The sequence below is a fragment of the Engystomops pustulosus genome, chromosome 2, assembly GCF_040894005.1.
Source record: "Engystomops pustulosus chromosome 2, aEngPut4.maternal, whole genome shotgun sequence".
Classification (NCBI taxonomy): Eukaryota; Metazoa; Chordata; class Amphibia; order Anura; family Leptodactylidae; genus Engystomops; species Engystomops pustulosus.
This window is the reverse complement of record NC_092412.1, coordinates 230510624-230533189: the sequence shown is the minus strand read 5'-3', so window position 1 is coordinate 230533189 and position 22566 is coordinate 230510624. Positions and strand designations below refer to the sequence as shown.

The 22566-nt window shown below is 41.4% G+C and overlaps 2 protein-coding genes across 5 annotated transcripts in view; one reads left to right on the top strand and one right to left on the bottom strand.

The window, feature by feature from the left end:
• CMSS1 (cms1 ribosomal small subunit homolog) overlaps positions 1-22566 on the bottom strand; it is a 215855-nt gene that overhangs the window by 86774 nt on the left and 106515 nt on the right. Inside the window, exon 2 of one of the 3 annotated variants that reach the window (XM_072138483.1) lies at positions 3009-3042. The exons of the other annotated variants lie outside the window; for them this stretch is intronic. Within the exon in view, the coding sequence (XP_071994584.1) occupies positions 3009-3042 (34 nt within the window). The remainder of the gene's footprint in view (positions 1-3008; positions 3043-22566) is intronic. 3 annotated transcript variants of the gene reach the window in all.
• FILIP1L (filamin A interacting protein 1 like) overlaps positions 1-22566 on the top strand; it is a 175760-nt gene that overhangs the window by 56596 nt on the left and 96598 nt on the right. The window lies entirely within an intron of this gene.

Below are 22566 nucleotides of genomic sequence, written 5' to 3'. Positions count from 1 at the left end.
AAAGATCTATATGGACCATGATCATGTAACCACATTGTAAGCAACACAGCATCACAGCACTGGAGGAATCATGTAGTGTCTCTGTTTAAAGAGTCCCTGCTCACCGCCTGGAACCTTACACTGACCATCACTGAGTCATATGAGCTAAAACAGCAATAAAACTGAGTAAAATTGTAAAGTAAGGGGGTTACAAACAATCTTTATTGTGTAAATATCACTTAGGGGTTAAAATTGGAGAACTCTCATTCATTCATTGGCAAACCCCTTTAAGTACAAACCTTTAAGTGTAACCTGGGAGCTGCCTGTAATGGTACAGAAAGCAGAAGGCTCCCTTCTCTGTGTAGTGGTCGGACTCTGTTACTGCAGATCAACTCCAGGAAAGTAGGAAACGTAGGAAATATGAAAGTAATATTTATTTATATAGCGCACACAGATTACGCAGCGCTGCACAAAGCATGGGAAATCGGTCCCTGTCCACATGGGGCTCACAATCTAAACAACCTAACAGTATGTTTTGGAGTGTGGGAGGAAACCGAAGTACCCGGAGGAAACCCACGCAAACACGGAGAGAACATACAAACTTTTTGCAGATGTTGACCAGGGTGGGACACGAAACCAGGACTCCAGTGCTGCAAGGCAGAAGTGCTAACCTCTGAGCCACCGTGCTGAGGTGGCTGAGTGGGTAGCTTGAAGTGAATATGACGTATTTGGCTGCACAACTCGTTAAAATTACCATGTCTTAGTAAAGGCACCTTAAAGGACACCTGTCATCAGGTCTCTGCCACTAGTCCTGTCACTACTACCTGTTGGAGCAGCTCACAAGGATCCCATCCCAGCCTTTATCTAGTTATTTCATACATTATTCATTGTAAAATCATCTATTTTTTAACATGTAAATGAGGCTGGTCACATGGTCAGAGGCAGCGATGTCACCCCTGTTACCCCTCCCCTCTCCTCCCCCTGCTCATGTCTGTGTATAATGTATAGTAAAGCATTGCTGGTGTGTGCTGCATCTGCTGACATGCTGCATCCTCCTAATACACAGGTGAGAGACAGAGACACCAGCTACACATGAATCTGACATGTTCTGCTGTAACATGGCTGCCTGGAGCTGCTGTATCTCTCCTATACATACACACATGCACACACAGGCTGCAGGGGGTGTGGCCACCAGGAAGCACATCAGTATACAGCCTCACACCATTATACAGGCTGTCAGTCATGCACTGGGGGTGTGGCTGTGCCTCCCACTCATGAATAGAGTGGACAGCTTGAATATGCTAATGCTTCATTGGACATTTCACAGGTCATTTGCATACAGCTTTAGGACCTCATTGCTTAGGTTTACAGGCATGTAGAGGGACAATGAAGGGGTAGAGGCAATGCTTTCTAATGGCAGTTTATGAAAATATATTTAGTTTAGGGGGGTTATTTTGCATGACGGGTTCTCTTTAAACAAATATCCCATGTAATAGCACATATATGGGAACATCAAGATGTTCCTTGAGGTGCTAGAATTTGCCTTCATATGTTGGCTATCTGTAGAGCTGCTGGGAAGCGTGCACATTTCTTTCTAATGACATATTCCTAAATCGGGACTTATTGTTACCATATGCCTGTTCCCCTCTTTACATAACAAGCCTTTCTTGCCTGTGTGATGGTATGTCATCTGTGGACTTACCGTATATACTCGTGTATAAGCCGAGATTTTCAGCACAAAAAATGTGCTGAAAAACCTCACCTCGGCTTATACACGAGTCAACTAAGGGGCAAACCATAAAGGGGCAAAAAAAATAATAATAATACTCACCCTCCGGTGTCCGGATCCTCGCCGGCAGCTCCCGATTCTTGGCAGCGGCTCCGCTCCCCTCTTCTTTCTTCACTGGCGGCTCCCGGTCTCTTTTCTTTCTTCACTAGCCGGCAGTCGCGTCCATGCGATCTGCGGGCGGGCGCACACTATGATGCGGCGCTGTCGCCGCTGATGACGTCATCGGCGGCGACACTGCCGCATCATAGTGTGCGCCCGCCGGCAAGTCGCATGGACGCGACTGCCGGCTAGTGAAGAAGAAAAGAGACCGGGAGCCGCCAGTGAAGAAAGAAGAGGGGAGCTGTCACCGAGGTTCGGAAGCCGCCGCCAGGACCGGGAGCCACCGCCGAGGACCGGGAGCCGTGCCGAGCATCAAAGGTGAGTATCGTCGGAGGGTGAGTATTAAGTTTGTTTTTTTTATTCACTTGGCATACTGGGGGCAGGCTGTATACTGCTATTGGGGCGGGCTGTATACTACTATTGGGGCAGGCTGTGTACTACTATTGGGGCAGGCTGTGTACTACTATTGGGGCAGGCTGTGTACTACTATTGGGGCAGGCTGTGTACTACTATTGGGGCAGGCTGTGTACTGCTATTGGGGCGGGCTGTGTACTGCTATTGGGGCGGGCTGTATACTACTATTGGGGCAGGCTGTATACTACTATTGGGGCAGGCTGTATACTACTATTGGGGCAGGCTGTATACTACTATTGGGGCAGGCTGTGTACTACTATTGGGGCAGGCTGTGTACTACTATTGGGGCAGGCTGTGTACTACTATTGGGGCAGGCTGTGTACTACTATTGGGGCAGGCTGTGTACTACTATTGGGGCAGGCTGTGTACTACTATTGGGGCAGGCTGTATGCTACAGGGGGGAGGCTGGCTGTATACTACAGGGGGCAGGCTGGCTGTATACTACACCCTCGGCTTATACTCGAGTCAATAGGTTTTTCCAGTTTTTGGTGGTAAAATTAGGGGTCTCGGCTTATACTCGGGTCGGCTTATACTCGAGTATATACGGTACATATCACTGCAGGAAATATGTGCAGAAAATAGATCAATGACAAACAACTGACTTTTGCATCATGTCCTGCTCCAAAAAAAAAAAATAAAAAAATAAAAAAATCACAGACATTTTCCCTGCACTAGCCATTGACATGACAGAAATTCATGACAGAAATTCAAGTATATTATACATCACCCAAATGCAGAGGTGCATCAGACCCACATCTTACCTACAAAAAACGGAAAAGTTAGCTATTAGTTCAGAATATCAGAAAATATATTTTACAAGATTATATTTTATCCTTCAACATTAAAAGGAAATCTACCACCAAAACCAAGCGTGGCTAAAACAAGGACAATTACTCATAGATGCAGGCACTGTGACTGTGGTCATCTTCTTATGTTTGTTATCCATGGCCTCCTTCCTTTTAAACTCAACTTTTAAATGTTATTCTAAGCAGCCAGAATGGCTCTGGAAAGTATTACCAGAGCACCTCTGTGCAGTAGCTTCACAGGCTGTTACACTGTACAGGAACACTTCCCTGTCTCACTGTGGGAGATTACAGCAGGCAGATGAAGGGGGAATAGCTGGGAGAGCCGGGCAAAGAGAGACATGCTCCTGCAGTGCAACAGCCTTTGAAATTACAAAAGTGTCCCTGGTTTATCAAGATCAATTGTGATGGGAGTTTTCCTTTAAAGACTCTAAATTTGATCTAGTTTTACAAATGCTTCTCGCTTTTTGGGGGGCAGCAGTCAATTCTTAAAAACACTAGAGATTCCTGCAATACTTTTTCACTTCAGGGTCACTGTCTGAAAAATCTGTACATTGGGGCAGATTTATCAAGCTGTCTGAAAGTCAGAATATCTTGATAAATCTGCCCCATTGTGTTCTACCCCCGTACAAGCTTCCATAAGATGACCCCTGGTGCTAAACTGCTTATCCTCAAAAGGGGTTGTCCACTTTACCTCATGTTTTTTGTAATTTGTGTGTAAGTGTCGGCAGCAGATTATTGGATAATTTACCAATATACATCTATTAAAAGTTCTGCTCCACTTTATTGATATGTCTTTTACCACATCAGTCAGACATTCCTGTCCATAACATGGCCGCAGATGGACAGATAGCGATCACATGTCCTTACAACTGCGGCCATTTTATGGACAGGAATGTCTGGCTGATGAGGTAAAAGACAGGTAATTTACCACTATACATCTATTACAAGTTCTACTCTGCTTTATTAATATGTAAAGTGAAGCCTCCTAATAGAAATTAATTAAAGTGGCCAACACCACTAATTAGCGAAGGGCTAATATTAGTATACAGAAGACTTTGTAGTATTGTGGCCACCTCATTAGGCATAGGACCTATATGAAAAAAGTGCAGTGCCCTATATTTGGTATCGGTGGTCATCACAATCTTAAAAAAAAATTGTGAGCATCTTTACAAATTATGGTAAAAGCATAGGAAGACGGCAAGTGAATGGGTAACTACCGGTAATACATAAAAAAGATGAAAAGATAAAGAGTGAGAGGATTCTAATATCGCATCCTATTGTATTCTAATACAGAGGATTTGAGCAAATCCTCAGTGACTGACGGCATATAGAACATGATAAAGTGCAGCCTAAGCTTCCGCTAATCTTGTAGGAAAACTATGGAGTAAGAAGTAGGAATACAAGCTGATGACACACGACCCGTCATGTGATAGCCTCGTGTCACAGCTCATCCATGAAATAAATCTGTTTTGACATCATTTTTGGAGTCACATTGTGATATATTTAGACTCTGGTTTACATGAGAAAATGTGATACTGATTAGTTGATCTAGATTAGTGTAAGGCAGCTCTGCCTGTGTAGTGTACGAAGGCCAAATACCAGAGCGATGAGATGAACGGTGACACCATAATATACACAGCAATACCCATAAACACTAGAGCGGCAAATACGGGATGTCTTGTTTTATGTACCTTACAACAACACAAATATGCATAATTCTATGTATAGCGCCATCATATTCCGTAGCATGTTACAGAGGACGGGGGACATATACAAACAAAATACGACATTACAGACCACTAACATGGTCACATAATACAATAGGAGCGAGAGTCCTGCTTGCATGAACTTAGGGTGTGGATCACACGGTATGTTCTTGCTGCGTTTTTAATCACATGCATTTTTGCATGTTTACCATGCGTTCAGTTAGTTTGATTGCGGTTTTCTACGTTTGTGGAAGTTTAGGGCACTGTAAGGCATTCTAGCTAAAAAGTGCAGCTCGGTAGAAGTCCTGAAGATGTTGGTAGTAAGTTTTAATTAAAGTGTATCTACAACCAGATAAAAGGACTGTATGCAAGTGAGCCTGAGGGGCTCCAGGCTCCATAGGTGTTAATGGAGCTTGGAGCCCCTCAGGCTCATTTGCATACAACATTTCATCCTGGTGGTAGATGCCCTTTAACCCCTTACCGCTCTGTGCCGTAGCTCTACGGCACTGGGTCCTGCAATTAGCGCTCAGCGCCGTAAAGCTAAGCCACGGAGCATAGGCTGACACTGCCAATACCCTGCAATACATCAGTATTGCAGAGTATTATCATGAACAAGCAATCAGATGACTGTGTTTCAGCAAGCAGAGATCTAGAACGATTGTTGGATAATTGTATAACTTTATCATACAAACAATAATATTTATATGCGGAAACGGGACCACCCATTTAAAGTGAAGAAGTAACACCAAAACATCGATTTAAGCAAAATTTTTAAACTAAAATACCTACAACAGTGATCCCGCTGAAGCATTTTAGTTTTGTACTTTGTTGTATAGTATTCCAACTTAGCGATACATTGCATCATCAAGAAATGGGATTGGGCTTGAGGGAAACCTGCCAACTCTTGCTAATGCTTTGTTCAGGTGTTTGGGAGAAGGATTTAAAGTGGTTGTCCAGAAGTTGAAAAACATGACTACCTGGGGTGGCTCAGTGGTTAGCATAATTGCCTTGCAGCACTGGGGACCTGGGTTCAAGTCCCAGGGTCAACAGAGTTTGTATGTTCTCTCCATGTTTGTGTGGATTGCCTGGTCCTCTGGTTTCCTCCCACACACCAAAACATACTGGTAGGTTGTTTAGATTGTGAGCCCCATTGGGGACAGGGACCGATTTGGGAAGCGCTGTGTAATCTGTGTGCGCTATAGAAATAAAGGAATTATTATTATTATCTGCTTCCAAAACCAGCTCCAAGCCTGACCATGGTTTGTACCAGTATTGCAGTTCAGCTCTACAGAAATGAATGGAGCCTAGTTGCAATATCAGACACTACCTATGGTGAGCAGAGGTGGAAGAAAGTGGCAATGTTTATTAACCACTGGATAACTTCATTTAGGATTATGGAAAATTGTGTGCTTAGTAATGTAGCGTTGAGGATGCATGCATGTATGCAAAACAGCTGTAGGCTATGGATTAGTAAGCTCATGTATTGTTGGTAAATACCAGTTTGGACTTTGTGGAGAAATGAACAGAATTACTGCTACAACCCCTTCGCTTTGGACGCATGAAGAGTCCTAGGCCAGAAAACTGGTGCAGAAGAAGCAATAAATCTCACCCTATGTAATTGAACTCTGCGACCCAAAAGCGTCAAAGTCAGTCTGGAAATGGAATGCAGTCGGACACCAGGGAACTCCGACCATGTAACCAGCTTCATAAGTGAATGCAAATTATTAAAAAATATTTATAATTTTCCCCCCTTCGTGGAGAAAAGAATGGAGGACTAACATTAGCAATGAGATGTTTCATGGAAATGCAATGGAAGATGGGATGAGAATTCCCAACCATGGAGCACAGGGAACTGCCTACATTTTTTTGTACGTTTCTGGTTTACTCTATAAACTCAGCAGGGGATATTCATTTAAAGGAAAATGTCCCCCATTTACAAGCAGGTTTATTATCCCTTAATTGGATAGTAAAATGCATGGGAATTTATTGTGCATGGAAAAGGAGCCTTCTCTGAATCCATGGCATTGGTGAGAACCAGGCTAGCAAAAACATACTTCTGAGTAAGTGTAGTGAATATTCTGCTCACCAATAAGAAACTGTGTCTTTGTAGATTTTATTTCTGTTATGGTAAGGTTAACAGTTCAGCCATTAATCCTCTAAAATTTTACAATAAAAGACGTAAAAAAATTCTCTCCTTACTGATCCTCCACCGGCCTCTATATCTCGACCTCTAGTGATGACTTCCCAACATGTAGATGACCCTCAATTATGACCTCATTTGTGCCAGGAGGTGACTGGCTGCAGAGGTCACAAGACGTCATCGTGGAAGCAGGAAGACCAACAAGTGACCCAAAAACTTTCATTCCTGATAGACATAGTCATATCGAGTCATATCGAGACTTCTATAGTTGCTTATTTGCTCTCTCTCTCTAGGCAATTTTTGCAATAAAAAAAAAAAAAAAACACCCAAAAGAGTAAAAAAAAATTGTTCCATTATAGTGGAAAATGCACAAGTCTAGATGCTCATGACCGAGCTGATTCTTGACAGTGAAAAACAGATGTTTAAATCTAAATTTTCGCCAAAATGTTATAAATCAATCTAATAATAATAACACAAACTGAAGAAATATGCTCCTGTGTCCTTTTCCCTCTGCCCTTCTTCCTTATTTAAGCAGTTTCTGTAAATCCACGTTGTCCTGTATCCACTGACAGCTGGACAGAACCGAATTCTTTATCTTTCTTAACAGACAGTCCCTGGATAGTCTAATCTCCAGGCTTTCAGATACACTGCTCATTGCAGGACAAAGAAGCAGAAATAAGTGGCACATATAAGCTGTTTTCCTTAAGGGGGCTGTCCAGGATTTAAAAAAAAAAAAAAAAAAAAACGAACTTGTACTAACCTCCTTCGCCGCTTCGGTTCATCCGCAGAGCAGTAGGTCATTGGCAGGCCTCTGTTTGATTACACATGTGGGCAATGCAGTCATGACCAGTGTGCGTTTCTCCCTCCAGGTATGTGCAGGCCCAGAGGGAGGATCGTGGGCTTTGCGCAAGCGTGTGATCTGAAAAAAGACCACGGGAGGACAGGGAGGCGATGAAGATCTAGAGGAGGAGGTTACCTGACAAGGCGACCTTAAGGTTGGCTGCCTGCTTGACTGCTCTTCCTCAAACTACACCCCATGACTAGTAGCTGTGAATACAAGGTTATTCTTTTTTTAGATTGGCCCTTCGTAAAGATGTGCTAATTTATAATTCAACAGCTCATATAAAAGGTACATTTGGTAGCTTATAAGCGTTTGCGTGGTGACAAATTCACTCTTAAATTGCCTTTGTCAGCATTCTAAATACTGCCACTACTTTATATAACTTTATTTCACATTACCTGGCTCCCTGCCTGCATAATACGTTATGAGTAACATGTGATCTGTGCTGAGGAATCATGGGACTGATAGAGCAGAGGGAAAAGAAGGAAAAAGTAGTATGAAAATTTAGGTGTAGTCTCTTTTGCACTACAAAAAGTAAGAGTAGTATACATAAAAGAGGAGCAGAGTAAAACATATTATAGTCAGGTGGAACTGCAGGGAAAGAAAAGTTGCATTTCCGATGAGGCCTATTTTAAAATGCAAGAGAAAAGTCAAGCAAAAAAAAACAAACAAAAAAAAAAAAAACCCGATACTTTAAAGTGTTTTTTTTGTGATTTATACACTTATGTACTTTTCGGGCAAGTAAACTTTAGTTTTTCTTCTTTTATACATACTATATAAGTGATCATTCACATCTGGTTTGGGAAACTACAAAGAACAGAGTTCCAAAAGATAAAATATCTTACAATGACTTTAGTTAGGGACGGGTTCTGTGTCTAGCGGACAGAGTTAAAGAAAAGAATGTCTTGGATGAGGTAAGCGTGATAGACCCATGTTTAAGAACAGAGCAAAGCAAAGTCTCAGCACATGACTCATACAGACATTAAACCGTACAGGAGATAATTCTCAGGTAAACTTTGCTTGAGCCTGTACGTCATCTCTCTCCAACCAGCTTGCATTAATCATGCCTCTGCTCCTCTGATGTAACCCAGCAGGAATGTCTGATTTATAGGCAGAGAAGAAACCACATCCCATTGTCGCACACTCCAACCTGCAATCAGTTTTACTCGAGTGTGCAAAACCTTTCACTTGCTCGATACGTTCCTATCCCTACAAAACGCCTTTATGTTACTAAAAGTCTCGACTCCGCTCAGCCGGGAAAGATAAACTATTCTCAGTCGGCCGTGAACAGGTTGAAAAGGATATAAATCACTGTCACCAATTAGCGAAAAAAGGGGAATATTTTCCGCAATTAGAGGATTAAATGTACAATGTAATTGTGGATCTCAAAGACAATGGTGTAAACATCGAAGAGATTTGTCTTCCTACATACACGACTCCGGCATAGATACTTGCAGGAATAATAATTCCTTTATTTATATAGCACACACAGATTATGCAGCGCTGCACAGAACTTACCAAATCAGTTTGTGTTCCCATGGGGGCTCACAATCTAATCATCCTACCAGTATGTTTTGGAGTGTGGGAGGAAACCGGAGGACGCAGAGGAAACGCACATAAACACGGAGCCAACATACAAACTCTTTACAGATGTTGACCCTGGAACCTGAACCCAGGTTTCCGAGGCTCCAAGGCTGTAATGCTAACCACTAAGCCACCATGCTGCCCCAGATATACATACACATTCAGAAAAATTGTTGTATTAGTTCATGCCGGAATAATGCGCCAGTCTTGAAGGGGTTGTCTAAATCTAATTTGCGCCTTCCTAGAATTTTGATGAAGGGCATTTACCAAAAGTGCCCTTTTATCTGGCAGTGATATGCAAATATATTTATTCCATCTATTCAATTTTTCAATGCAACCCTCTAAATAGATGGCACATAATGCTCCTCTGCCACAATCCAGCCATGGCCTGATCATCCCTAGGGATTCATGGATTTAGACCATGCACAGTCCGTTAAAGCCAGGCCATGTCCTGGATGGAACGCAGGGACGGCGTACAGTTCTAGGATTAGGGACTGTGTGCATCATAGTGATATATGATGCAAGGACTCGCTTCTTCTCCATGGAAAAGTAGTACCGAAGTGAGATCCAGATCACAGTGGAGAGAGTCCTTGCATCATTATCACCAATATAATCATGATGCAAGAAGTTCCTTCCCTGGCAAGGTGCTCAAGTTTGGGAAATCTGAGCAGTGCATGGTCTGATTTCCATAGACTGAGCACGGTTGTACACATTCTTAGTATCTATTGATGAGAGAAAATTTGCGTTTTGGTTTGTCCACGTAAACCAGACAAAGTGCCGAATTGGTGGCCTAACAGCCAATCCGGTAAATTGACAACCCTAACAACTAACCGTGGCTTGTAGCTAGGTGGCATCAATTTACCGGAATGGCTGTGCGGTCACCAATCCGGCACTATATCTGGGTAATGCAACCAAACCCCACACAAACGTTGTGTTCGCTTATCTCTTAGTTTCTAAGCATAACTTGCAGTAATAAAACAATAAAGAGGGTCAGCTACATGTGTCAAGAATGCAAAATAAAGGATATTGAATTTTTTCGGTAGGTTCCAATTACCTTTCTGAGAAACCATTTCCTTTACTGAGAACCTAAAGACTGAACTATTCCCAAGTGTTAATTACCAAGGAAAAAAAAACCCACACATTTTCTACAGGTGTGAACTTAGTCATAGGGTGGGGCTACACGGGGACGCTTTGTAGTGCTACCGATTGATTTTAACTATTGAATGACTGTTGCATTTTAGAAGAGGACATACTCTGATATACTCTGAGTGGCACATGTGACGCTTTTGTGGCACAGCTGCGATGGCTTCCATGTGACACACATTAGGGGATGTGCCGTCAGACGATTCGACTGATTCAGACCGAGTGCTGGGATTTAACATTCAAATTGTGTCACAAGCCCTAGCCCTAATATGCCTCACTAAAAAGATGGTGAACTCCGTCGGACCTGATCAGGGAAGCATGCAGAATATCGGGTGCACAATGTTAGGGAATCGGCGCATTGTGAATTATAGTCGGACAATGCACTGTAAACTCTAGTGACCGGGTTAGTAAATGTGCCCCAATGTGTTGTTCTTAGATATAACTTAGAAGAAAACTAAAATAGAGAAACAGTATCACGAGTAGTGTTGAGCGGACCCGAACCACAAAGATTAGGGCTAAATCCAGGTTCGGCTCACCGTTGCCAGCAAAAAAAAAAAAATCACTGGCGTTACTAGTTAGGGGTTGTATCGGTTAATAGTAATAGATCGCTTCTAGCTCATGCACACTCGTTTTTCAACCACAGGATAAGAGGTTCTAGTGATCATTGCCCCAACGAAAACAATTGTCATGTTATCATCTGGCCTATTCCCATTTCAAAGAGATATACTGCATGATTTTGCTCCATTATCGGGACTAGTCTGAATTGGGGCTTAGCGCTTTATGGATCTCCGCAGAGCCCTCCTAAAGAACAACACAACTAACTAAATCATAGCACCCCAGATAGCTCAACTACTTAATAACAACGTAAACAAGTGCAATATAAGTGTAGATGACATAATGCAACGCACAACGTTGTTAATGTGAAATACTGTAATTTTCAGAGTATCATGTTTTATCTAACACCCCTAACTCCAATAGCTGCCACCTGTTCTTACATCAATTCCAGGATGTGGCACGTAATGATGTCATCACTGGGGTTTTATTCCTAGAGACTGCATTAAAATTAATTATACCATGGGGATTTCAGCCTTGTAGACTTCATTCAGTCAGTGGATAACCGGACATGGTTATCGCCATACTTCTATAGAGCCAAATACACTTTACAGACCGTGACAACTTTTTATTCCTTCTTCGTGCAAAGATCCAATCGAAACCAGATGGAGACTGATAAGGAAATAATTGGACTCTGATGGGCAGATAAACCTTAGCTTAGAAAACATCACCTATTCATAAGACCAATCCTACTTCATAGTTTTAATTATGAATTACATTTTTTTTTTTTAATTTTTCATTAATTGTGGCAGAAGACTTCTCAGCCATTTTGGAGTTTTTCCTGAACGTTTGACTTGCAACAAAAATGTACTTAATTTTGAATTAATAGTCAATTACATTTAAAATCGCCAATGCAAACCAAAGAATGTTGCACTTTATAGTGTTGTGTTGGAATTGAAAAACAACCAATAAATCACAATAACGACTGTAATGGCAGTAAAAGAGGAAGTATTACAAGTAAGGTACACATAACTAACATGACCGTAACTCTCATCGAGATCAACACTTTGAAACAAGACTAACCTACTCCATGGGGATCTCGTATACCCTACCAGGAGCCCACTGAATCAATGGGGCACATTTACTTACCCGGTCCCTGCGCGATCCCGAGGTGCGTTGTCCGACGATGATGAAGTCTGCCGCGATTCACTAAGATTGTGCACCTGAGATCCAGCATGGGTAGCTTCCCCGCTCAGGTCCGCTAGAGTTCACCTTCTTCTTCCCGGTGTATGCGAGTGCATGTCTTGCTACACAATTTGAGTTTTAAGTCCTGCAGTCAATACAAATCAGTGAGTGTCTCCGACGGCCACGCCCCCAATTAGTGTCGCATGAAAGTCGGCGCCAAAATCCGATTGACGCTTTTAACAGGGGTTTTTGGCGCACGCGCAAAACGGAAATAGTCGAGAAACCAGACGGTAGTGGGGTCCGCGGACCCTAAGTAAATGTGCCCCTATGTGTCCATCATAAAGCTACATAGAATTTCCAGATCTATTGTCAAAAATGTCTTAAAGTGTGGAGTTTTAAATCTAGTCTGTGCTCCTATTCTGTTGTGCCAAGTCAAGTATCCATATCCAGAGACTGAATGCAGAGATTACTACAGATCCACCTCTACTCAAGCCTTTAGAAGTAATGGAGAACATTACGAATGCAGAGTAACCACTGCTACCGTCACAGGTGGGATCAGTGTTTACATATTTGGCCTCATTTATCAAAACTATCGACGGAACTGTTCTAGTTTCTCAGGGCAACCAATCAGAGCTCAGCCTTCACTTTATAAACTACTGTGGGAAAATAAAAGCTGATCGTTGATTGGTTCCCATGAGCAACAGTTTTGCTCTGACATTTTTGATTAATGTCCCCCATTCTTTAGATAGACCAGAAAAAAAGCTAATTTTTATGTGTTGGAAATATATATATTTTGACATCTACAATGAATAGAAGCATTACACATAGAATAAGTGATTGGTAAGAGACTTGTTTTGGAAGCTCTGTATTTTAGCAACTATGAGAAATAGCCAAGTGCTCTCTATCTCCATTAAACTTCCTGCACACAAACACAAAATACGTCCACAAAAAATGAACCTGTGATCAGTTGTTTGCATCCCGTTTGCCATTGGTGTGTAAAGTCAAGAAAAAACCGTTGTCATGAATAAGTCCTGCTTCGTTAGCCCAATGAGGCCGTCTGCTAGCCTGTAGGAACATTAGATAGATAGCACAAGGTCAACAACACGACCACCACTTCATTTAGTTGCCTATGGAAGCCCCGGATTTCTTTATCGTGAGGTCAACCATTTAGACACCCCCACAGCTCATTCATCATATATCCCCCTTCTAATGGATAGGTGTAAATGTTGGTTTATGGGATGTAGTAAAAAAAAAAGTTAGCAAAGATAAAATTGCACAAAAATTTAAATAAATATTAAATTGTTGTTAGACACATGCCAATCTGGTTTTCACATGGATTGTGGCGAGGGTGATGCCCTCACTGATCCAGCGGGGGTGAGGGCCGGGCTTGGCCTGGAAGGAGGTTCCTTAGGGCAAATGGACTTGTGATTGTCTAGGGGGAGAAACTTTTGGTTACTGTAGCCTGCTGCCACGTGAGCCCACATTGCTCAGTTCTAGGTTTATCACATTAAATTATGTGTTGACCCCTAATAACATTAACACTTCTTGAAATGCGTAGGATCAAGTTTGGTTATCCCAATGAGAGAGGGTGGTATATCAAGCAAGGTCTAGCTAGCTAGATACATTAAATGGGGATATTTATCTGAACTGGCATCTAACCAATCAAAGATCTACTAATTTTATTAACTTCTGTCAAAAAATGAAAGCTGAGCTCTGATTGGTGGTCATGGGCAACTAGAACAACTCTGCAACCGGACACTTCTAATAAATCTCCACCACTGTATCTGCAGTTATCCACGGCAGTTTTAGAGTGTGCGCCATTCTCCAATTATCCTAAGGACACGGAATTAGCCGTCTTTTTCCAGTGATTAGACGTTATACACTCGGAATACACCAATCCTGGAATTTATTATTTGTGTTCCTTTTTGTGAGGACTCAACACACATTGGGGCACATTTGCTATGGGTCCGAACACCGCATTTTTGTCGGGTTTCGCGATTTTTTTTCAGATTTGCCACGAATTTGGTTTTTTGGTGCACGCAATCGGTTTGTGGCGCATCGGCGCCGGCTTGCATGTGACACAAAGCGGGGGGCGGGAAGGTCAGACAACCTGAATGATTCGGACAAACCACGGAAATTAAAAAGCAAACTGTGTCGCAAGATCAGCACACACATGCACCGGGAACAAAAAGGATGAACTCCGGCGGACCACAGTGGGGGAAGCGACACATGCAGGAAATTGGACGCACAATCTTAGTGAATCGCGGCAGACCCGAATCATTGTGGGACATTCTGGATCTGCGGCGTCAATGGGACGCGCAAGTAAATGTGCCCCTCTGGGTATTACTCCCATTTTATTAATTTTAAAGCAGCGGTGAATAAAAGCCATGTTTTAATCACTGCTCACAGTGAAACCAGTCTTTGCATTAGTCAGTGAAATTTACCATTTTTCAATGCACATGAAGGTCTCCTCCACGTAGATAAGGACTCTATAGGTTATCGCTTTAGTTTCAGTGCGCTGCTGAGGAGATAATACACACCACATGTGCTAATAATAAATCTGAATAGTGTGGCTAATTTCCTGCTTGTTGGGCTGAAGGGATACGCTGTGATGTCAAAGATCAACTCTTAACATCGGAAATTCTTCCAGATAATACGTCCCAGGTTTTGGTGACATAATCCAGTTGGAATCAATAAATATTGTACATTAATATGAAACAGTCATTGACATATCATATAAGAATGTGCAAACTGTCCAAGATCCATCCTAAAAATAAACCTACAATAACATAATATTTAAAACATGTTCATTTACGGTTACATGGCAGCTGCGCTAAGTGGTACATGAGGTGTAGACCTTGTACATGTTTATATAGGCTTCTATGGATTCGATATGCTATCACCTCCTGGTATGACTACGTATATCATACATCTTAATGGGGTAAATCATGTCTACATTTTATTAAGGCTCTGTTCTTCTCATAATTTAAAGATGAAGATATTGCTTGATCTAGCAAAGGATCCTTGGGGAACAGGGTCCATCGTATTTCAAAATGTGCCAAAGGTATTTTTTTAAATAAGGAAAACAACAGCGAGGACAAAGTATTGCTAAACAGTTTACACAAAATATTGTCTGAATCATGAGATGGATGAAAGTGAACAATATGGCGTCTGCCTAAACAAAATGGCGCCTGGATAGAAATATGATATTCTTCACACTGTCCTATTAACCAAATACCATCACATTCGGGCAATTAAAATGAACCAAGAGTATAAAATCCAGCAGACTCTGTTAAAAGATAAATTGCCCTGTGGACGGCACCCAACTGAACGGACATCCCGTTAAAATTCAATGTCTACAATATTGGACCAATTTCTTCATTTGTCCAATTTTTGTTAGATTTACATAATGTAATGTAAAAATAACAGAGTATAAAGTGGTAATAGTTGCCTCTATCCATTCTTCCAATTCAGCATGGTCCCTCCCATCACCGCCGGTCTATAGAGACTCAATGGTGATGTCACATCAACAGCGTGTACCAGTCACAGATCGTAGCCACCAACATCATATCACTACTGAGTCTCTGTATACCAGCAGAAGCCGGCAGTAAAGGGAGGCATTTTACTTCTTTATTCATTTTTAGACCACCTGGGGCCAATAGCATCAAAAATATGAAAATGGACAACCCTGTTATGGCTAGGAGCCGTTCTCCTGCCATGGCTCAGCTTAATCGTCTAGTTGGTAGAGACCAATCAAAAAAGCAAAGCCAGACAGGGTGTCATTTTGGAAATATTGTGGTCTTTCCCAAAATCTATAACCATTTGATATAATTTTTTCATGTGAAAAATAATATTTTTTTTTGTAATCCAACGATGCCCGTGTGCTTTGACGTAAAACCTTAATTCACAATTTAAGTCCACTCCTTAACAAACATAGAAGTCATGACTGTGATATCCAAAACTGGGTCATAAATAATCGAAATATATACACGTTTCTGTGCAATGTCAAGACAGGGGTTTTGAAAGGGCCACCACTCGGCTCCACAGGGAGCAAAATAAACATTATTGTTCAGACCTAGCAAAGTCACGTTCAGAAGTGGTGTGCAGGCCAAACATCATGATGGAAGGCCACAGCAATAACGGAAACGCCATTTATTTATTTAGCAAATATCACTATGTAAAGAAATAGCAGAATGTTTCCATTAGGAAAGCGAATATGAAAGGCGAGATCGTGAAAGCTGTAGGCAGGCTGTGAAGGGGGACGTTAAAGATAAGCAAATATTCCTATGTAAAGTTTATAAACTTGTTGCAGGATCCACCACAGCTGTTTAGGATTTGAGACGATGAACAAAAACGGCACAGTATGTAGTTATAAAATATATATATAGATTTATATAGGAATGTGGACAAATTACTATAGCAATTGCTTAGTATACATGGTCCTACAGTATTGCCATAGTAAACATGTCACAAAATTCCTTTAAAGGGAACCCGTAATCAGAAATTGGCTTAATAAACCACTACCAGTCAAGCAGCTGAGCAGCTTCTCGCTGATGTTTCTTTTCATGACCCAGTGTGGTGGCATCATCCAGAAAATAAACTTTGAAGTGGGATGTAAATTGGTTTTATGAAGTCAAGAAGGTGGACAGTTTAACACTGAAGTCAAGCTCTCCTTGCCTTAAAATGCCCCCTATACTGTAATTGATAGTCCTGCGCCCAGGGACATCATTGATCAGATCTCCTGAAGTCCGATGCATTATGTCAATCACAAGGGAGGAGGTGTTCAGAGGCAGGCAGAGCTTGACTTCAATATTAAACTCTCCGCCTCCCTGACTTTATACATCTAACTTCAAAGTGGATTTTCTGGATGAGGCCACTAAACTGGGTCATGAAAGAAACATCTGGAAACTGTTTAAAGAGAACCGGTCATCAGAAATTGGTCTAATAAACCACTACCAGTATGTTGTCAAGCAGTTAAAGAAGTTCTCTCATGCAGATATCCCTGGCCTTATGCTATTTTGCGACATAGGAGCAACATGAGCATTTTATTTGTAAAATTCAATGGATACATTTGCAGAGCTACTGGTGCACATACAAAGTGTATCCATAGGGGCATTTAACATATATTAAGAAAGCACAAATAAAGTGGAAAATAATTTTCATGGGTTTCGGTCATATATAAGATTGTAGGTTCACACAATTTGGTGCAAAATTGCGCACCTATGACAGATATGAGTGGAACCAGTATTAGTCAACATGCTGGACTGGGAACATTCAAGTCACTGTCCATAATTTATTCATTTTTTTAAATTATACAAACTTTTACAGTAGTTCCATCCTGGTGTTTTTGTTGCTTTCTTAATATATTAATTACAATTATGGATTGTTATATATGTAAAACTTTAGGGTGCTCAAATACCGGTTTTGGTTTACCCTCTAATAGCTTTTAGGGCACCATAATTATAAGGATTTATATTCTTCATATAACGAGGCATACATAGCAGTTTACTTTGGGAAAAGAACATTTTCCTATGTTTAGATGTCAGTGTACCCAACAAATACCAAAACTGTCGCAAGGGAGAAGAATTCCCGGCATGGTTCGGCTGACATCTCCGTGCTTCGGATAATCATAATAGAAAGAATTCTCAAGGCCCCTGGTTTCTTTACATGTGTTCTAAGTTAGATATTGAGAAAATCCTCCATTCTTACATGGACATTCCTGCCTCTGGCCAGACTAGATTACATCTTACGTTTTGGAATTTATGTCAGTAGGACTAGTGGATGAAGGACATCCATTTTCCATGGACGTGTAAACCCAAGTAAACCAGTAGGATAAATGATACATTTATATGTCCCCCAATAATCTGTAAATTGCTCCAAAATTAGATGGCGCTAAATTATAAAAAGATTGTTTATTATTGTAGCTCAAGCTTTGTTACAAAAGTGTCAATTAACAGTCATACCAAGAAGCCTCCAGAAAGCCCCCACAAGACCGTCATGGCAGTTGGGCTTGGCTGCCTGACATGGACGTAATACCGGCCAAAAAGCCAATCCGGAAAATGAACGCTACTAGCCGTGCCTATGGTTGGCCAGGGGAACTCCCCCGGGCCAATCAAAGCCACAGCTAGTAGCAAGGGGCGTTCATTTGCCGGATTGGCTTTTTGGCCACCAATTCAGCAATATGTCCAAGTCAGGCAGCCAAAACCTAATGCCTAACTCGAAGTCTGCTCATCTCTAGTCAGAAGGGCTTTGGCGGGAGTTATCAGAGCCTCTCCATGCTGTAACTTATACTGTAAATGGACATGTATCCCCAAACTTATGAGATTAAAGCAGAAGGGAAGTGCAGCGGGAGAGGGAGAATTTACCAGTCCGTGAAGATATTTGCATAATTTCAAAAGTTGATTTTAGAAGGAAGGAGGCCATGGATAACATGTATAACAGTGCCTGGGTCTATGAGTAAGTGTCCCTAGGTTATCATGCTTGATTTCCTTTAAGAACTACATTCATAAAACTAAGCAACATACACAGGAAGACGCAATGCACAGTGTACTATAAACACAACACACTAATCTGGGTTACAGCTACAGGCGGAGTAATCTAAAACAGACAACCATTTTCTCCAAATTTTCCTCATATTTCGGGGTTATCACCTGGTAAACGTCAAGTAAGTTTGTATGAGATCCAGACGTTTTTGGCCAAGAGCAATGACATCATAGCAGATAATATAGCACTAATCCAAGATTCCTAAATAGGATAAAGCGGCATGGCCCTTTAAATAAGCCGCCGCTGCGGAGGGAGCTCTCAGGCAGCTCGTGAGTGACCTGTCAGAAAGTTAGTAAAGTGGAGCATTCATCAGGCATGAAGCGATGAAAAGTCAGCGTACAGAGGTAGAATTTCACAAATCTTATAGTCGACTACAAAGTTATCCAGAATCCATGAGCTAATGCAGACTAACTGGTGCCTTCTGCTCCTGCTCTGTCATTATCTATCAGTAATAGATGGTTTAATCTGAAAAATATATGGTTTTAACTGTTGGCACTGGCGCGCACATGGGGAGTGAAAAAACATTTTAATCTGTGTCGACAAGAAAAATATGTCAAGGCCGCCCGTGTATTAAACCGATAGCGGTGAATTGTGTCCTCGGGACAATGTGAAACTTAGGTTTTTGAACAAGGGGATTGGAGGAAAAAAAAAAAAAAGTTTGCGAATGCCTTTTATGGATTAAGTTCTTGGATTCACATAATACTTAAAAGCTGGGAATAGAGCTGCCATAACAGAACTTGGCCACTACACAGATAATGGAGCCATTTTTCAAGGTCCATTCTTCATGTCAATGTCGATTCCAGTACTGGAGGCAGCTGATTGTTGGGGGTCCTAAGAGTCTGAACCTCTGTGGTGAAGATCTATCCAATGGATCCTACGTAGTAGTATCGTCATCCCCATACATCCATTTACTAAGTCACAAAGCGACCTAAGCCACTTTAGTACACCTGATGAACAAAAGATATCTAAAGTCCCTCCAAAAAAATGGAGTAAGATATCTAATGATAAATCATCCCCAACGACTTCATGTTGTGATCATGGAATCTATATGGGAGATTTATCAGAAGAGTTAAAACTGTTGTAGAAGCCAAATTTGCCAGAATTTTAGACAAAGTCCTGGAAAATTTTGGACCATTAACAAAAATACTGTAAATAAAGTTGCATGAAAGTGTGTTCAATAAAAGCTTAGTTTTTACGATAAATCCAAAATGCAACATATCTTTCATCAGAGTGTCCGACAATTATTTTATTTACGGTACCATTTACTTTATATGAGAACAAGGCAATATATGAAGCCCCCCCCCCAAATTCTCCTCTTTAACCGGATTGCAAGGCCCTCAATATAAAACCCCGTCCAGCGTTATTCCCTTTGGAATGTCGCTGGGGTCGTTGCTCGATAATTATTTGTCCTGGGTTGAACAAATGCTTCTGAAGATCAAAAATAAAAACCTAAAAACCCATAAAATTTGGTGGCCCGACGTGTATGGCTACTAGCTCTCCTCTAAATTTAGGGCAGTGCTAATTTTAGCGGCCGAGTGCCCAAACTCCAACCCAAAGCCCCCCTTATTTATAGAGAAGTGCCAACCAAAAATTAAAGCAGTAACTTATTGCTCCCTGTTCAACAAGTAGAAAGATGGAACATTTTCATCAATTCAGCTTCTTTCCAGTGTCCCTCTGTACAGAGAAAATCGTGAGGCCAACAGAAGGTCCTCCAAAGATTCGGCCCTGTCTACTCATTCTCCCTCTTCCTACAGTCTCAAGTAACAAAGTAAGTATCAAAATATATGACTGGAAGCAGCATCTTCTAAGTTGCTTGGAACTGCAGGAAGATTCTTTGAGTTCTGTCTGGTGTGCTGGGGTGATGGCCCGGGTGCCCACAGAAAGGGCTCTGAGTGCCGCCTCTGGCTCCCGTACCATAGGTTCGCCACCACTGATTTAGGGAGTCCAAAATGATTTTGATATAAATCCCTATTAAAACTGTAAGATCCCCAAGAACCAGGAGGGATGCTGCATCCACCAGGCTCCGCATTTGAGTAGAATGAAAAGATCTGTTATTTCAGGAGCAAAAGAAGACTATTTCCTGTAGTTTTTACAAGCTTTACATTAGTTCTCTGAGCTACGACGACTTATGTCATTAAATATAATCTCAGCAGGAATGTTACGTTTTCTCGGGGTATTTTACACACGGCAAAGTGACTTTCTGGTCTTTAGGGCTTAAGGTTAGGATTACTGCAGCTATTGTAACAGGTGATTAAGATCAACGTCGAGTATACGCTGCAAAACCCAGATCAATATCAAATGTGCTACACATTGTATTATGTATTAGCTCCTGGCTGTCAATAGGATCCGGCAAACCCTTAGGACATGGTAAATCTTTGCTGGCTTTGCACGCAACTGGAATTATTTGACTTGAATATGTAAAAAGAAGAAAAAAAATTCTATGATGTCTACTCATAGGACCTGGAGGGCAGAACAGGCTGCTAACATATACGTAAAGTATACATCACACAAGGGAAAAGATTAAGAGGTCATGTACCCCAACACTTCATGGCTCTGTAGACCATTTAGATGCAGTGGACAAGATGTGATGCTACATCTGAATGGTTAAAGGCGTTGTCCACATTTAGCAAATTATTGATAATGTTTAATAAAAAGGTTAAACAACTTTTCCAATATACTTTCTGTACATTTTAGATCTCTGCTTGCTGTGATTCTACAATAAAAATTAAAAAAAACTCTTTCTAGTCATGTGATGTCATACAGGTGCACAGCTCATTATACAACACAGCTCTGATAATTCTCCGTCATAACAAGCTGTGCACCTTTGTTATATCACACCACTCGGGAGAGTGTCCCCACACCCAAAAAAAAAAAAAAAGTATATTAGAAAATTCTATAACTTTTCATTACACACACAAAAGGAAAACAAAAAACAATGTCTGTCTCTTACTAAATAATTTCTCTGTCCTGTTTCAGATAGGGATAGTGTAGTTTCAGTGCCTTGATACATCAACTGTAGGTCATGTGGCCCAAGAGTAGGCACTTAACTGACACAAGTTCTTCAGGACTGGATTTATTTAAGAGAACAGAAGAGATCCAGCCCACTCAGTCACAGCACAACGTTCAGCGCATGCCCCCTGAGAAATATTGCTATCTAGATCTCATGGTCTTCCCCTGTCCAGAATCGGTGATAGAGTCAATGCATCTCAACATAGTACTACATTTTTAGTGGTCTTCAACTGGTGTGATAGTTGCTCTTTATAGCAACCACCCGCTGTGGTCAAGAGATGAGGAACGTGAAGAGAAGATCCTTTCTCCATAAACGCTAAATCCCTTCTTATGAAACCGGAAAATTGTTATAGCTTAGCTTTGAGAAAAACTCTTAAAATTATGCAAATTAACTTCAGGGGGTCCTGTCTACATCATGCAAGCTCCTTCGGGCAGATTTGACTAATTAAACAGCTGTTAACACCTGCGTTAACAAAATGCATGCGTTAACCGCTATGTTAACGAATGCATTAATGCGTTAACAACTGCATGTGTTAACAATGTGTTAACACTTGCGTTTTGTAAACGCAATCGTTAACAGCTGCTTAATTAGGCAAATCTCCCTTCAGCTGTAGCAATTCGGTTTTAAACGCATGCCGTAAACGCGACGTGTGACCGCACCCTAAATGTAGAGTCTTATTCCTATCAGAAACCACCTGGTGCCAATTTTGGAAAATACAAATTAAAGAAAAATTAGGCTCATACCAGCTATGAAATAGCTGCCTCCTCTCAGGTCA